Source organism: Lissotriton vulgaris, unplaced genomic scaffold (genome assembly GCF_964263255.1).
Source record: "Lissotriton vulgaris unplaced genomic scaffold, aLisVul1.2 SCAFFOLD_1038, whole genome shotgun sequence".
Classification (NCBI taxonomy): domain Eukaryota; kingdom Metazoa; phylum Chordata; class Amphibia; order Caudata; family Salamandridae; genus Lissotriton; species Lissotriton vulgaris.
In genome coordinates, this window is record NW_028244376.1 from 598,619 (window position 1) to 616,845 (window position 18,227).

Sequence of the window (18,227 nt, forward strand, 5' to 3'; positions counted from 1 at the left end):
AGTAATATTACTAAAAAGTGTAAAAGAAAACGTACGTGTACATTTTCTCTCATACAAGTTTGCCTTTCTGAACAGACCTCATACGCTCCTCTCATATGAATGAATGGTGCGCATTTTTCATTGCAAAAATTCGCATAAATACAAAGGACATTCGAAAAAGAGGAACGCTGTGTCAAGCTTGGAATGGAGGAAAGCAGTAAAGAGGGAACTTCATAGTTAAAATGTATATGCAATTACTGTGCCATTCCTCTATCGTACCTGGTAAACTTGATTGCCTCCACTCTACAGTATGGGTACAGAGAATTCCGTGTTTTGATGGATTTTTTTTTATATATAGTGGCCTTCCTATTCACAAAATGGTCCTTGTATACCGCTGTAAAGTATACCTTTTCCTTTGTCGTGCTTTCCTAGTTGCTCGCTGAGCAACAGGTGCGCAGCTACAATCAGAGTACCGTGTGCGTGCGTAGGAATCCTCACGAGAATGACGGCCTCATATCACTCTGGGGGGGGGGGGGGGGGGCGTTCACATAAGTAGCATAGTCCATTCCGCATTCATAATTGCCTGTAGTGAAAAAACGCTATAGTGGAAGTGCTACAAATTCGAATTACTGTTGCTATCGGGGCGGCACATCTGAAATTGTTTCAAAAATAAGTACACGTTCTTACAACTGGTACTGTGAACCCCGTATCTGTTGTTATCGCTTCTTTACATCCCAAAACGTTTCTTCCAGTAGTGTTGTCGTTTTCGGTGACTTGTCGACACCTGCCAAACTCGTCTAATCTAAAGCTTTTGTTTATTTTACAGGGATGATTTGGTTTGACTGGCCTTCGACAAGAAAAGAAAAAACTGAAATGCGCGGGATTTGCACCTTTCCGCAGGTATGTGCGCGGAAAGAATAGTGTGTTCTGCCTGGAAATGAAGTCTGTGAGAAGTCCGCCTCTGATATGAGCAGACACCGGATCATGACAGGTCGCCCGAGGAGGAAGACTTTCTGTCTCGAGTTACAGTGATTGAGCGCGCGCCACATACCGGCAGCGCTAGGACCCCGAGACGTATTTTTTTAAAGCAGAAAGTGTGCCTACCTGAATGATTTCCCCACCTTCGCAGGGCTCTTTTACCTGCACTGTTCCTTATAAGGAAAACAAGGAAGTGAGTAAGCCGCAGTGCTGTTCCTTGCCCCTGTAGACGCTGTTTCCATGCAGTCGTCCCTGCTTTATCTAAGCAGGTAGCTTTTGTTTGCGTTTGTTTATGGTCTCTGCAACACCTGGAGTTTCTCTTCAGGCAGATGTAAGTATTTGCGCCTTAACGTATACATTTCTTCCAATGGAACGACAAACGTGATGTGGAGTGTGATGTTTGTGGAAATGTCGACCTTATTTGTGGTGTAACTAATTCGAGTGTTTTTTCTTCTCTTTATATAGCCAGTACTGAAAGCGAATGGGGATTGCATTGCTGTGCCTGTTTTTCCTGTTTATCCAAAGGAGTTGCCATGTACAAGGTATGAAAAGAGTCAGCAAGGCGTGCATGCCTTCCGAAAACGACTTGAACTTTTGTTTTCTTCTGCAGCGACTTGAATTCTTTTCCCGGGCTTAGACAGAAAAATGCCACGGATTTTTTCAGGCCTTTTTCGCCTAGCAACACATAACTTGTTAGCTACTGCATTTGTTTCAGCCACGAGCTGTTTGTGGGCAGGTGGAGTGGCCTCAAGCCTCATGCAAAACTCGGAGGCAATGATAGCTAACTGGGTCGGATATCTTTAGAGTGAATTAAATCTAGCAATATCTGACGCGGCCCCAACCATTTGCTTAAAATGGGGTGGTGTGGGGGGATAGGATTGTTTCGGAATCTACCAGTAGCCGAGCCATTTAGACTAGCATAAGCCCCTTTCTTTAGAATGTATTGTAACATTTTCCAACCCCTGGGGAATTCGTTCTATCGCTTTATGTTTCTCCTTTACCCGTCCGAGCCTGTAAGAAAACATAACACAGACTGTATTGTTGCCTGTATCCGAAATGTTTTGCACTGCTGTAAACAAATAATGCAAATAAACCGGTTTTTCAGTACATGCAGAACATAGCCCGGAATATGCGCAGCGTTTTTAAATTGGCCGATACTGAGTATCTGCACTTCTGTATTTTGGGAGGAGAATACCTGCACTTCTCAGAAAAAAGGTGTAGCACTTTTAATTGGAGACTACTGGTACTTCTCCAAAGCACGTAGGTGCTCTGGTGTAGGGTAGCTGCACTTCTATTTTCGCATTTCAAGCACTGCATATGTGGATTCGTGATGCAGAAAAAACGGATAAAAGCGGTGCCCCCGGGACGTTTCTTTCTGCAGACGTGCCTGAGCCGGACAGGCCGGGTCACTGTGCAGGCAGCACCTCCCCTGTGCAGATCAGCCCCTGAGTGACACCTCTACACACCATTCTCCGACAGTCTGAAAGACGAAATTAGAGAGAGGCTGGTCCTACCTGGAACATCGAAAATGTTCACAGTTTGGTGTCTTCTACCCTAAAACATAAATCTGTTTATCCACCTTTAATGCAGATGAATGGAGTTAAAATCAATATAATTTTACTCTCCTAAGCATTTCTCTGAATGTTTCACTGTCTCACGACACATTTTCATCCAATATTTAAAAGAGCGATGGCTGCTACTGCCCACCTTCATGAAGTAATACTAAAGTTTTGTTTATCTTTTTCTCCAAATTCATTCACATTCTGTACATAGAATTATTATTATCCTAGGCGATCTATTGCACTTTTGCAATTGTTGCTGCAAGAAGCATATAGCATTTTGAACGAAAACACTCTACATAAAGAATTGATGGGTGGTACTGTGTGATCATAGTAGTGGCAGTCATAGTGGTCGTATATAGTCATAACAGTGGTACATAGGGCAACTCTAAATACACAGAAAAGTTGGCCTGGTGACATCTGAGGTAGTGCAAAACTCTATGCGCCCAATTCTCAAATATTTTGCTGTGACTTGCATTTGGAGTACTGCTGACTTAGTACTAAATTCCAGTAGTAAGTCGGAGGTGTGGCGCGGAGGCCAGAGCGGCTGACTCTGGAGCGCAGGGCTCACGGTTCGATCACCGGTGGCATATCAGCTCAGTATCATGTGACTCTAGGCAGTAGCTGCTTAATCTCCCCGACGGCCCCCAGCCCTTTGAAACCCTATGGAGGTGATATGTTTGCACTTTACAAATAGGAAAAGAGCAGTATGGGCTTACTCCTGGAATTTAGTAGCCAGCCAGCCGTACTCTAAGAGTAAGTCAACCCTACTCACAGCAAAACCTTTGTGGATGGAACCTGGCGCACATAGTTGCCTCATTGTACGCACATCTTGGACAGGTAGAATGTTGGGAGCCGGCAGTGCTTGAAATGGAAATCTAAAAGTGTATGTACTCACTACCCCAGAGTGCCTGTCTGCCCGAGAGAGTTGGAGGTACTCTCCTATTGAAAGTATTGCTTCCATGCTAAGTGCAGGTACTCTCAATTTCAACGAGTAGAAGTGCTGGCACTCACTACCTGTGAGTACCTGCTGATTGTAAGCACTGGCAGCCGGTGAATCATGTCTGCAGTGTTTGCTTGCGATGCCAGGCCCTTACACAGGCTGTTTTTTTCACTACAGGAAGTTGTGCCTTGGGGAGTGCAGTGACATGTGAAGAGTGCTTGCTTTTTGGACCACACTGTGCCTGGTGTTCTCAAGAGGTAATTACAGTGTTCTTCATTTACATATTACAAATGGAATGCCCTTACTTGCCATATGAAAGGATGACTCAATGTATTTCATTAACAAAGTGCATTGCCATTGACCGGGGCAAACAAATAAAAAATTCTATGACGTGCTGTCTGGCTAAGTGTGAGAAATATGTGTCTGATTCAGAGGTGCGTGGCTCCAGCCTTCCAGTACATTTTCAAGAAGATATGAAAAACTTCTTGTTGAAAATGGCATTGTAAGGGGTGCTTAATCCATCTAGTGACATGGTTGGGTCAGCCTCGTGCTCAGCATTTCACTCTAATGCACAATACAAGTCCAATGTTACACCTTCAGTGGAACAGGTGATGCTGACACCATGGATCCCCAGCACCCCCCAACCTGTCATGGAGGCACATGCAAAATGAAGTTACCCATCGCCTTTTTTGCTCCGCTGTTTAGTAGAGAGCGGTTATATTCAGCCTCGTCTCCATTTTTTGGTGTAGCATGAACACAAAGTTTTATTGGGTAAAAATGAAAATGCTTTCTTTACAAAAATACCTCCTCTAGCCAGAAATGGTTTAACCCACAGAGATTTACCAGAAGCAAGTATCCATCATCCTCACTCTCTTCTCAGCACATCCATCGGACAAGCCACAGAGCAACTAAAAGCCGATCTGTACATCCAGAATTGTTGGCCGGCAAGACTAACATGCGTACAATGTAGCCATAGCGTCAACTCAACAAACAATGGAATGTAGCCCTAGCATCAACTCAACAAACAATGGAATGGGAATGTAGCCATAGAGTCAACTCAACAAACAATGGAATGCAGCCATAGCGTCAACTCAACAAACAATGGAATGCAGCCATTGCGTCAACTCAAGTCCTGCACATAATAATAAGTGCAGTGCATGCGCTGTTGATTTCGAGATATTTTGATTTCTAATAGTAGGCTTAGAGGCAACCCATTGCTTACCATTGGTCAGCCTTCCTTGTCACTCTCATTTGCTTGCTTCTCTTTGGTCAGCTCCCGCAGGCTTTTTTCGTCTTCGTGTGTTTGTCCTTCCCATGTAGCATTAACGCGTTACTTGTGGCCTGCCACTGCTCATTTGTTTAGGTGCTACTACATTCTCTGTTTTTAAACACTCTACGAGAGTACATGTTTTTCAGCTGTCTCCCTCGTGTACTTCTCCACCCTCTGTGTTGTTCCCCTGCTGCCTTCCCTCCCTACCTGTAGCCTCCTACTCTTCTCCATTTCCCCCAGCCTGCAATACAAAATAAAACACTTTGACACACTGGCTGCTTCTTAACACTTCTTTCACACATATGCTATTGTCTGTGTTGCCCCTCCCCCCCCCCCACCACTTCATCCCTTCCTCGGGTTTGCCTCCGTACCCCACATTTCCTCCTGCAAGCAATAAGAAAAAAAGTGCTCTGAAGTGGCCAGTGCTGGCTGCCTCATACATTTTTATTTTACTGTCAGCCTTGCTGCATAGCCTAAGTGCTGTAGTAAAATATGACAAAAAAATATTGAAAAAGCCAAGAGCTCTCATAGTCTTCGCCAATGCTTGTTTATATGTGCTGTAAAATACCAGGTGTTATTATTACCCAGTGTACTGGCATTCCATATACTGACCTCGCAAGGTCTGAAAGCTGAGTCAGCCTTCCTGGGATCTTAACTCATCACCTTCAGAGCACCACATTTGTCAGCAGCAAACCTTCAGCTCGCTGAGACATCCTGAGAGCTTTTCTCGAGCTGCAACACCAGGGCTGTTGCAACAGTGAATTAGCCATGCACGTTTAACGTGGGGCATGATTGTCAAACAAATGTGCAATTAGGAAATTATGGAATATAAACACTGAGCGCTTGTCAATATATTTGCAAGGTATATTATGATGTATGGCATTCATTCTCCCTCTGCCTTAGCTGAATTAGGGTTATGAGAGTTTTAAAAAAAATCTTCCTTAAAATACAAAATTATATCAATGATACCACCACAGCAAGGTTCAAGAGAAAGTCAGTGTGCAAATGCAAATCAAAATTAAGTGGCATAGTAAAACCATCCACCACACCGACAGGCCAAGAAGATCCAAGCAACACCATCCCAACTGTTCCCATCTATCCAATCGCAACCTCTCACCCATCAACAGGCAAGGAAAGACAAGAAAAGAGTGAGTTCTGATTAGATAAGACCATTCTATTTCTAATACTATCATACAAGAGAGTGAGTGAGTTATACTTTATTCACTCTACACTACGCTGATTTTTATATATGTGCTAATGCTGTCTTTTATAGCAATGGTTTTAAGTAACTGTGCTAAATTAATAAAAACCTCAAAAATACCTCAAACCACTCTACACTACATGTGTAGGCTCTTCCTTCTGGTGCTGTGGGTGTAGCAGTTGTTTAGGGCAGCTCAGCTTTGAATATGTGCCTATAACTTGAAGTAACATCTCAAGTAATCTTTACAATGATTGGCGGCTTTTTCGGATTCTTATAGGGTAAATGAAAATGGAGCCTGTTCTTAGTGTATGGGGAATTACACTAAATCCTTGGTAAGGATAGTGAATTACTCTACACAGTGGTGTAGTCCCTCTCTTCAACACCTCCCACCCCCAGCCCTTTACTCAGAGTCTAGAGCGCTGACCGCCTTTACCGCGCATATGTCTTTACCGCCTTTACACAGAAACGTAGTAAAGGCATGAGTGGTAAAGGAGTCTGCATGGTTCAGTCTGCGTGGCCAATGCCAGTTCCCACACAGTGGACATCATTTGCAAATCAGACCCACCTGGATATTTAGGGTCAGATGGCCTGTGTAATGGAATAATGAGACCGAATCCAGGTTGAGGGGCTTTCCTTTTTAGGTCTGGCCAGAGACAGCTTTGCCAGCCTCATGTAACAAAAACATCCTGAATGTAGCCACATTTGATTGCATGCATAGTATTCTAACTTGCGATCACATTTCACTGCTGGGCCTTCAGCGAGGCAATGCTGTTCTTACTGGCGTTGAGAAAGTTAGTTGTATAAACATTAGTTCGATAAAGGCTCATTCTAGGATTTTTGGTGCGAATGTATACAAAGGAAGTTGCTATTTCAGGGACAGATGATTGGTACATAGAAAAAACGATGTCTAGGGAGGGTATTTGATAATAAATTGTCAATAAAGACTGATTGACGGCTAAAGAAAACCAAATATAATGGTGGGCAATGCCTTATTGAAATTTTATAAGTAGTGTAGACTTAATTTGGCTTCACCTATAACGGAAGCATGCAGGCCGCCATTTTCAGTTGCCAGGAGCAGCATCCACGGAAGGAATGGTCCAGAGTTTCAAGACCTGAGTTTTCTGGGTCCAAAACCAACTGAATGGTTAAACAGTTGCAGTTTGGCACCTCGAAAAGGTGAAGCAGGGGCCAAAAGGCACAGGATCAGCCTGACCCTCGCCTGCCCCCTCAAGCACCAATGGAGAGCATACTGTGCTCCCTCAGGGAACCAACATCCACCTCCCTCCCCAGACGTCCTCCCTACCGCCCACCCCGTGCCTCTATCCCCCACCACCCCCTAAGGTGTTTATCACCCACTCAGAGCAGGTGAAAGACATCTGAATTGGCGGGAAATTTGTACAAAAGGACCCAATCACTCCAGGTACAGCAGGTTATGTCCCATTTTGGGGACTTTCACTTGTGACTCCTGTTATCTCACTGGGAGATACCATCAGGAATTGTTAATTTTGGCCCTGATATCAACCTGCAGAGTTTCCACGAACTCGTAATGAAGGCCTCAATAGAAAGTTTGCACCAAAATTATCTAGTGGCGCTCCTAAAATTATGCAATTTATGTCTAAAGTTAGTGATCATCGTAACTTACTTTTTTGGAATAGAATCGTGTTGTGCTAAATTCCTTAGACTGGTTTAGTTATTTTTATAATTAGCCACAACTGTACCAGAGTGATTGTAATCATCCTTATTAAAGCTAATTGCAAACCCATCGATTGAGCAAGATCTGTATTATGGCACATTTTGTATGCTATGGCAGCTTCAAGTCTTAAGACTGAGGGGTACCCCCCAAGTGCAGACCCCCCGGGGCCCACAACCATCCCCCAAAGAGATTCCTGCATGCCTTTCCATGGCGGTGTCTCCGCCATGGAAAGGCATAACCCTGCCCACATCCTAATATGGATGGCGGTGCCTGCAAGGCATCACCACCATATTATAGGCCTTTTCCGCTCGGTAGGCAATCGTGACGATTGCCTACCGGCGGAAAAGCGGCGGACGGTCTTTCTGTCCGCCGCTGTACCCCCCATTATGCTAATGTGGCGGGGGTAAAAGGCCATCCGGCAGGGTGTTTTGGCAGGTGGATCGCCACCGCCGGTTGGGCGGTGGCAATCCGCCCACCATACTAATGGGCCCCTTAGTGATTTAGTCTTTGGTGAAGCCACACCAATACAGTTAATTAAAACCTGATCCAATTCGTTGATTTTGCTAATTCCTTTCCTTAAATATTAACTCATCATGGAAATAAAATATATATATTTTTAAAGAATTAGGTGTTTGGCTAAATATCTGCAACTGGTATTAGCTACTGAAATGAGACTGAAATGAGACGCATTTCTACACGTGAGACTATGTAATTTTCTCTTTCGGGTTAAACTTCCAAATGTATGCTGAAGACACTAAAAGATGAATCAACCTCCATGAAGATCACCCTGACACGTCAGCCACTGACCCTGGCATTACAGCCACAGAAACTTTGATGAACACAATGGGTTTTCTTTACAAGCCCCTTGCGCCGCCGATGCGTCACGTTGCATGACACACCGGTGGCGCAACCTGCTGTGTGATATTTACAGGCACATGCAAAGCCACCCTGCATGGCTTTACGTTACCTGTGCTTGTAAATATTGCCCCTTTTCACTCACCACTTTGCGTGTTAGGGGTGTGACATGGGTGTTGCCATAGGTGTTCCCACGCAACACCCATGTCCACTGATGCATTTGCAGATTTACCAGCAATAGTAAACCTGGAAATGCGTCAGAATGCTACACCACTCCAAGGGGTAGCGTAGCGAGGCATAACGAGGAGAAATGTTTTCATATCCCTCTTTCCTTTTTTCCTCTTTCAATGCATGCTGCATTCTTCAGCACACATTGGAAGAGGAAATCACCTCAATTGATTGTTTTTACGCAAGAAGGTGCGCCTTCCTGCACAAAAACACTCTCCATAACGCAGGCATCCTTGCACCATGGTACAAGGGTGCCTGCGCCAGCGCATGGCAGCAGTTTGTGTGCCAGCGCAAGTAAAAGCACATAGATGTTACATATTTTTGTAAATATGTTGCATCCCTATGCCCGGAAACTAACGCAGCACAGCAAAATTACTTGCGGCACCGCGCTGTCTTAGTTTCTCTCAAATAGGGCTTAAAATGCCCTTTGTTTTTATATTTATAATTCGGAAACCCTTCCAGGCTTCTTGTGCGCCTGTCAAGACAGCACACAACCAGGGAGTGATCTTTGGCTCAGATATATCATTTACCCACAAGACTAAAAGCACACATCATCTTCTCTACAAGAACTCCAAAATCATGTTCATGTTTGGCACAGTTCAAGAGATTCTACTCATTTAAGCTGTAGCATTATCCTGACTACTCCACTGCCAACCAGATGTCCTTAATTATTTTGTGAAACCATTGACAAATGGTTCAAAATAGGGCCATAAGCATCATCTTTGGCCTGAAACAACAGGAGTCCTAATCTTCCTACCATTTAAGTGACTGACCATCAAAAACAGCAACCCCCTGCCTCACCTAGAACGCCCCACACCATAAATACACCAAATGAAGGAGAAAAAGTCGAGAAGAGATACAACTCACCACATCGGGCACAGAACTGTGGGGCACACACCCTCCTTCATTCAAAGACAGCTCACCCGCAAAGACATTCAAAGCCAAGATACAAAAGCCCGTAATGAACAGTAACATTTCTAATGCCTAATGCACTCAAATTCGTTTGATATTTTCTCTCTTCCTTCTATTGAACCCTGAACTCCATCAAACAACTTAGAAATTAAGCCTAGCCATCTTTTATTCGGATCACTGCCAGAATAACGAGGAGAAGACTATCGAGCTGCCACAATATCGAGGTAAACATATTGAGTGACAGATTATCGACTTCCTATCTACAAACAGGTAAGTACAAAAATATTGAATCCTAAATATCTTTGTTAATAATATAGTTTGCTAAAATATCGGCTTTTTAAATGTCTTAAAAGTAATATATAATTAATTAAATAATAAATATAATTAAGTAAAACATACTTAAAAATAATTTTAAAAGCTTAACATTAATAAATAATAAATGTAATGTAAAAAACGTGCATTTTTAATTTTTTTAATATATATTAACTTAATAATATTAAAAAATAATTATTTTTAATTATAAAATGTTAAGAACATAACGTAAAATATAATTACATATATATAAATAAACCTATAATATAACTATAAAGATACATTATATATATTAAGTTAAAACATTAAAATAAATAATAAAAAAATAATAATATTTTACACTACATTAAATATAACAATACTGAAAACGTTGCATAGCGTAGGGGATACAATTACTATTCCCACTCCAGCGAGTGGTACAGTAGGGAAAGTGTTGGATAGCAGGTGGATAGAAATTACTATTTACACTCCAGCAAGGGGACCAGTAGGGAAAGTGTTGGATAGCGGGTGGGTAAAAATTACTATTCCCACTCCAGTTAGTGCAACAGTAGGGAAAGTGTTGGATAGCGGGTGGGAATAATGTACTATTCCCACTCCACCAAGTGTTACAGTAGAGAAAGTGTAGGATAGCGGGAGGGTAAAAATTACTATTCCCACTCCAGAGAGTGGAACAGTAGGAAAAGGTTTGGATAGCGGTAGGGTAAAAATTACTATTCCCTCTCCAGCGAGTGGAATAGTAGGGAAAGTGTTGGATAGCGGTAGGGTAAAAATTTCTATTACCACTCCAGGCAATGCAACAGTAGGGAAAGTGTTGGATAGCGAGTGGGAATAATTTAATATTCCCGCTCCACCAAGTGTAACAGTAGGGAAAGTGTTGGATAGCATAGGGGATTAATTTAGTATACCAACTCCTGTAATATAATTAACAGTAATTAACAATTAATTATTTTTTCAAAATTAATTTACCTCTCACCATTTCCCCCTATAAACGTCACCTACAATATTGTAACATAATAATACATTTTCATCATTAATTAACAAATAATTAATGAACTAATAACAATTAACAATAAAATTAATAACCATAAAATGTAAATTAATTCACACAATTAACACTATAATATAACTTTTAATAAATATTATAAAAAAATAATAAAAATTACATTAAAATTAAACTACTTCCCATCCTACTCCCCATTCAAACCTCAACCCCCTCCTAAAAAAGTACACAATTAACATATTTACAAATCAATTATTAATCATTATTATCTAATGAATTACTAATTAATAAAACATAATTTAACACAATTAACATAATTACCAATTAATTATTAATTGTAATTAATCAATGTATACATAATTAATAATACAGTAATTAACTGAATCAAAAATATACATTATTAAATGGAAAATGATTAATTAATTAATTAATTTCAATTAAATTACTTCCCACTCTATTCCCCTATAAACCCACAACCCGCTACAGAATTAAATCATGCAAAAATTAATTAACATAAAATTCATTACTTTAAAAAAATTCAAACATACATTACAAAAATAATACATACTTTTAACACATACTAACATACAAAAGACTCAAAATAAATTTGATGTTATTAACAACGATGTTTTTACAAACGATATTACTAACTTCGATATTATAAAAAACGACATTTCATACCTTCATGTCGATATGCTTAACAACTATATTTTTGCAGGTCGATATCCTGTTCACTTGATATTCAAACCTCGATATTTTGTCCACTCGATATTTTGAATTCGATATTATGACTAGTTACCCTTTTATTCAGTCTGCTTTTCCTCTCTTACATTTATCTCCATCAAATCTGTTCCCTCCCCAACCTTTCTTGTCCCCTCACCTGCAGCTTGAAACTAGATTGCTTTGGTATATAGTGTGCATAATAAATAAACAACTAAATAAATAAATACAGATACTAGCACACTCTGACATCTTATCTTAAGTTTAGGTCATGTGCCAGGATTCAAAGATGATGAATCATGTTTTATTTGATTGTTAAGCACTTTATATATGCAGGCAGTTAACTACATCTCTGAGGGGCTCATGTACAACCCCCTATTGCCACGGGAGCGTCAATTTTTGCGACATTCCCGAGGCGTTAGGGGCTTTGCCTTATTTACAAGGCAGAGTTAAGCCACTTAACGTGGCTTAATGCTGCCATGTAAATAAGAGGTGGGCAGTGGGTGTTGCGGTGGGCATTCCACCGCAATACCCATTGATTTTTATGCTGCCCACTATTTACAAGGGCAGCGTAAATAGGAGACAGTGCCAAAATTAAGACCAGGGAACACCTGGTCTTAACTTGGCGAAACGAGGAGAAATGCTTTATTTTTCCTCGTTTTTGCTTTTTCCATGTGTGCAGCACACATGGAAAAAGCAAAATGCCCTGGATTGTTTATGTGTAGAAAGGTGCCCCTTCCTGCACATAAACAATCCTTAAAAAAACAAAATTTTGTAACTTCCATGTGTGCTGCATTAAGAAGCACACATAGAAGTGACAAAACGTAATTTACAGATTGTGTATGTGCAGGAAGGGGTAACTTCCTACACATAAACAACCTTCCCCTGCACGCAGACACCCTTGTACTATGGTGCAGGGGTGCCTGCGTTGGTGCTACACTGCTAAGCCTAGCGTCAGCGCCGGGGAAGTCACAAGGCTGCACTATATCTTGTAAATATGGTGCAGCCTTGCATTTCTGAAGTGGCAGAGTGAGACGTTAAGCCATGACGGCTAACGCCTCACTCTGCCTATTCTTGGTAAATATCCCCCGGAGTGTTTTTTAACGTTTTTTGTGATGTGGATGCTATTTGCCTTTTTCCTAACTTGCTGGTCAGTTATTCAATAAAAATAATATTAGAGTAGCCCTCAAGGTGACAAAACTAAAAGGTACATCCTGGCACCAGATAAGCGATTGATTTTCTTTAAAGAAACAAAACATGATGGGAGGAATGCTTGCAATAAGCCTCACCAGTGGCAATCGCCCGGAGTAGCATTCGGACCCATTGTTCCTTTTCTCACCGGCCCACCTCAGATGAGACACAGTAATATGTAAATCATTCTTGGATGTGGCGCAATAGAAACAGTCCTGCCCAAACTCTCAACTTAGGTCCTCTTTAAACTGGAGCACACGCAAGCCAAGACTGTTTTCAGCCTGGTTCGGAAACTTCAGTCAGGTGAAGCTTGGGTCAAGTGCCGCAGTGAGATTGCTAATGGTTAGGCTATTTGTAGACATCCCTCCCATCACATTTTTTGTGTGATTAATTTAACACCCTAGGTGACCAGCGGTATGCCCAGACATGAGTCCCTTGGTCACTGTTGTCGCGTCCTCCCCAGCGTGTGTACCCACCAATGACTATGCCCCACACAGAGCTTAGTCTTACACGTCTTTATTTGTCAGCATGTAACTGCAGCTCAAAATTCTAAACCAGACTTCACTACATTCCACTCTAACACTTAGGTCACAGTTCTACAGGGTGTGTCAGGAGCCAAAAGGGCTCCAAGATTTCTAATTCGCAAGACACACATCTCCCCATCTGGTAAATAAAAAAATAAAAATGTTGACAAAATATATAGATAGATAGACATGTGCAATTAAATCTCTTCAATCAATCTTTTGGGTGCTTTATTTGTTTGACGCTCACCAGGACCCTTTCTTCACAGTACACTCGGCTGAGGACTGTGTTCAGTGAGCCGAAGTGGCTGAAGGGTACCTTGTGGCTATAGAGAGTATAAATCTGTCTCCGTCCCCAGATGGAGATGGCAGATAAATGACCCATACCCTGGGTGCTTACTTTTGAAACTGCCAGTATAGCCATCTTATTGCATTATATATGAGTGTGGTATACATCCTTACAGAGTGACTAGTTCATATATTTTGGCCCTGATGAATGCCGAAGAACATCTTTTGGAGTCTACGAAAGGCAGAAACCTGTTGACCTTTGAGGGGGTATATTTGTCTTTAACCCCCCTCCTCTACTTTTTTATTCCCATCCAAGGACACTACTGAATACAATTATTTGAGCCCTTGAGATAGTTTTAACTCCTCTTGCACTTTTCACTGCACTCTGTCCCTCACTCACCGGAATCACTTTGTGGCATCCCTTCTGCCTTAAAACACCGAGTTGTAGCCCACATCTGGGTCCCTCTGGCTCCAATGTTAGAAGGTAGCCCAATGATGAAGCATGTCGCCCTTGGGTGAGTGAGGGTACTCATCCATAAGGCGATATATTTCGCACATACACATCACACTAACCCCATTACTGGCAGAGCATATCTTTAGTTCAGGGGCCACTTCAATTGTTTTTTGTCTCAGACTCTCCAGAATCAAAATTCTTGACTCTTTCAGGATAACTCCTCCTGAGTTCTTCCTTGACATTTTTTTATTTTTGATATTCACCATCACTGATGAGTGGTTGAGGGTGTTGGTTCCATGACTAATGTGTAATTATGTCCTACAGCTTTAACATGTTACTATCATTGCTCGTGGCAGTGATAAACTGGGCTAATGAAATAGCAGCTTGTGTGTTTGATTTTTCAATAAAATTGATATAGCTCTCAGCCGTCTTGGAGGGAGTACCCTGAACCTCGTATAGGTACTTCGAAAAAGTAATCAGCAGGGTTCTGATCTTTCCTCGATGATGAACAATGGTGTAATTGTACTCTTGTTACTGTGGTCTCCATCGGTCAACATGAGGAGGCATTTTGGCCTTTGGATTGCCTAATATATTCAGTAAAGGCGTAAAAGGCTTTCCATAGAGGAAGACATGGAAATGTTCACAAGCCCATACCATAGCTAAGCTTTCTTTTTCAGGTTATGATGTAAGCGCGTTCGGTTTGAGACAAACTTCTACTTGCATATGTCACAATATGCCTTTGAGCATTCAAAGTGTCCGCTGTGATGTGCCCAGCAGGGCTATCATCAACAACAACCTTTGTATGAAGCTCACGATTGATGTACGCCATTTCCGTAGCATTTTCAATGGTTTGTTTAATTCTTTTAAAGCTTTTCTCACATTCATGTGACCAATGAAGTGAAACATTCTTTTTTGTCAAATCTTTCAGTGGAGCATTTTCATTACATCTGAATGAATGCTGTCTGAAACAATTGTGGAAGTGCTTAACCTGAATACACTGTGCTAATGATTGTGCCTATTAGCCAACTACTGTTGGAGTGTGTGTGTTTCTATGCGGAGATGCCTAACAGTAACTTCAGACTGAAGTGTTCCTTTTGGGGCGAGACCTAGAGTAAATGTGCATGTATGATGAGCGTTTGTAGCATCAAAGTGAAAATACGAATGATAGACTTCAAGGACGCCCAGAGGATTTAATAGTGAGTGAGACTGATTGAAGCATTCCATCCATCACCACCTTTTTCACAGAGAGTTAGGCAGTGTGGTTTGTATGCCCAGGTGCTAGTAACCCACTATGTCACAGGACCCACATTTATCTCAGTGATCAGGCTTAAGAAGGCCGAAACCTGTGTGTTTGTATTTCCAATATGAAAGGGTGGACTGTTTCCTATGGGCGTGACCAAGACTAACTCTCACAGTGTGGTCCCTATCTGCAGTGACACAAAAAGTATGGAGACGGTGGATTGTTTTGTGCTGTCGCAAAATAATTATTAGTGTCTTAGATTAATTCAGGTCTTTCTTTTCATCACTTTTTTGTTTTCTTTTTCATTATATGTAGGCGCTCCTTGTGTTTGCTTTGTTCGCCCTAAGTTGGCAGGGTATGCCCAGAAGTGTATCCCTTGCTCACTTTGCCACTGCATTCAAGCTAGCCGGGGTGTTACCCTGAAACCAGTCCCAGGATGCTTGTTTCCTGTCCAGGGAAGACCTGGCTTGGCAGTTTGGGCTGGACTGTTCCCATGAGGAACAGGGTCAACACTGATTTGCTGATGGCTGGGTTTGAACTGGGCTGGTGGAGTGAGCTAAATAATGATGGATTCAACCCAGATCTGTGATGGGGCAAGTGTCTGAAAAACTATTATCTCTGCATTGTGTGAGAAACCTTTAGTGGTAAACGTTCATGAATCAGGACTATACATTTGACTTTTATGAGACTAATTTGCTTGGCTGTGGATGAGGGAAGTACTATATAAGTTGCACATTATTGCAATGGTTTCGTCCTAACATTGTGTCCGTTTTTTGCCATTATTTGTTTATCCAAACCGCAAAACTCATCCCTGTTAGACCCAGGGCTCTTTTCACAATGCCACGTTTTCACTCATGACGTTATTTTATATGAATCCAAATGGTAGGATTAACAAAAGTGGGAAGTGGGCCTTTCAAGGCGACTTCAGCTGTAACACTTTATGAACGCCAAGACAACACATCACTTTGTAGCTATTATCAACCTTTCCAGGAACTCTTTTCCTTTTGGGAAATTTTGAAGATTTAGTCCAGACAAGTGCTTCCAGAATGGTAAGGCAAATGGAACCCCCCGAATTCCATGGTGGTGTAAGCGGAAAGAAAAAAAATGTAATTTCACAGTGCTGGCTTTCTCCCTGCAGAAGTGCACTGTGTGTGTACTATTCCACACTGGAGAACTTCTTGCACCAACAAAAAGCACATCTTTTCACAGCTTTCCAGGTGTACGTCTGTAAAATTTCATATACTGAAAAAGGCCATAACCCAGGCATAGGTGGAATGCTACTGGCCCAAATGTCTATACGTGCAGATGTACAGCTGTTGTTGTGAATTGAGCCCTCGGTGTCTATGTTTGTTCCAAGTACATATATTCCAGCGTCCATATCTTTCAAATTGAGCCTGTGTGACCGCCTGACTCTGAACCACATTCCTCTTGCCTTAATGTCCCAGTCACTCATACCTTTTTTCTAAATCTCCAAGTGCCTTTTCTCCTCCTCCAGGGAATTCTATGGCCTCAGTGTTCCTGTGACTCAGACTTGATGACCATGGCTCTCTCCATAATACTCTGTCACATGTTGTACAAAATTATGTATTTGAGGTCTTAAAATATGAATGTGTTACACTATGATAACCTGTATGTTAATTTTTATGATATCTTATGTCTTTTATGGTTTAATCCGTAAAGTCGAATAAATAATTTTGGTTTTGATGTATTTGAGCAGCTTTATGTGAAAGTTTGTGCTTTTAATGGTGTATGACCCATGTTAACTCTACACCATGACACAGGGTGTCTGTGCTGTGAGGCTTTAAGCATAGGATGTTTGATTAACATCTATACACACTTTGGTGGGTATATGAAGGGGAATTAGTGTTAGTACGGTTAAGCATAAGAGAGCATTGCTGGCTGATGTAGACATATGTAAGGATACCCCTCTTTCAAGTGCACTAGAGGGTCTACTAAAGGAATGGGAATGCCAGGTCCCCTGCTGCCTCGCTTGCCATAATCGATCGTATTTATTGGTTAAGCGCTTTGGCCAGGAGTAGGAGCTATCTATTTGAATGGCACTGACATCAATCATACTGTGCAATGGCAATGGCAACAGCAATAGTATACATTATGCTATCGATTTCACCATATAGCCATCACCCTTTATGGTAAAAATATTATCACACCGAAGTTGTTCTCATAAAAGGAATTCATGCCAACATGTTGTGGGTATCACAGTGAGCTATGCTACATGCAACGTTTCTACATTTGAATGCAGCCTTAAAATGATTTACACTTATGCAAGATGTCCTCCTTGATTATGGTATAAAATCCAGATGTGACACATGTGCCCTTTCCATTTTAACTTTAGGTTTTCTCTTTTAGGCAACATAATCACATAGGTGTCTTGCCAAATCACTGATTAATCTTCCTTTAATTCCGCGTCTATATAACAATGACAAATGGGTTATTGACAATATGTTTCCTCGATAAAATATTTTTACCAAAAGTTAGTCAGTGTTGGGTGCTAGAAACACACGTAAAAAACACCCTTACCCTCTTTGACTTCACTCTGCTTTACACACTAAGGGGGTCATTAGGATGACGGGCGGACTTAGTCCGCCCGCCATCCTATCGGTCATTGGGACCGCCCGCCACAAGGGCGGGGGTCCCGTGGGGGGTATTAGGATGCACCCGCCACTGTGGCGGGCGCATCCAGCATTTTTAGCATTGTGGCAGGCGGTGCTCCCAGCACCGCCCGCCACAATGCAAAAAATGCACGAATGCATTTGCATTAACAAAGCGGCAGGCACCGCTTTGTTAATGCATATGCAGGGGGGTACCACAGGTACCCCCTGTGTGCACCCCCCACCTCTCTTTCACTCCGTGGGCCCACAGGGG

General features: G+C 41.8%; 1 protein-coding gene across 2 annotated transcripts in view; it reads left to right on the forward strand.

The window, feature by feature from the left end:
• Positions 1-1,152: 1,152 nt before the first annotated feature.
• Positions 1,153-18,227, forward strand: part of ITGB6 (integrin subunit beta 6) — a 181,966-nt gene continuing 164,891 nt past the window's right edge. For both annotated transcript variants that reach the window (XM_086948806.1, XM_086948805.1), the window contains exons 1-3: positions 1,153-1,288; positions 1,423-1,499; positions 3,637-3,716. In XM_086948806.1, coding sequence (XP_086804932.1) covers positions 1,439-1,499; positions 3,637-3,716 — 141 coding nt within the window. In that variant the 5' untranslated portion in view covers positions 1,153-1,288; positions 1,423-1,438. The remainder of the gene's footprint in view (positions 1,289-1,422; positions 1,500-3,636; positions 3,717-18,227) is intronic.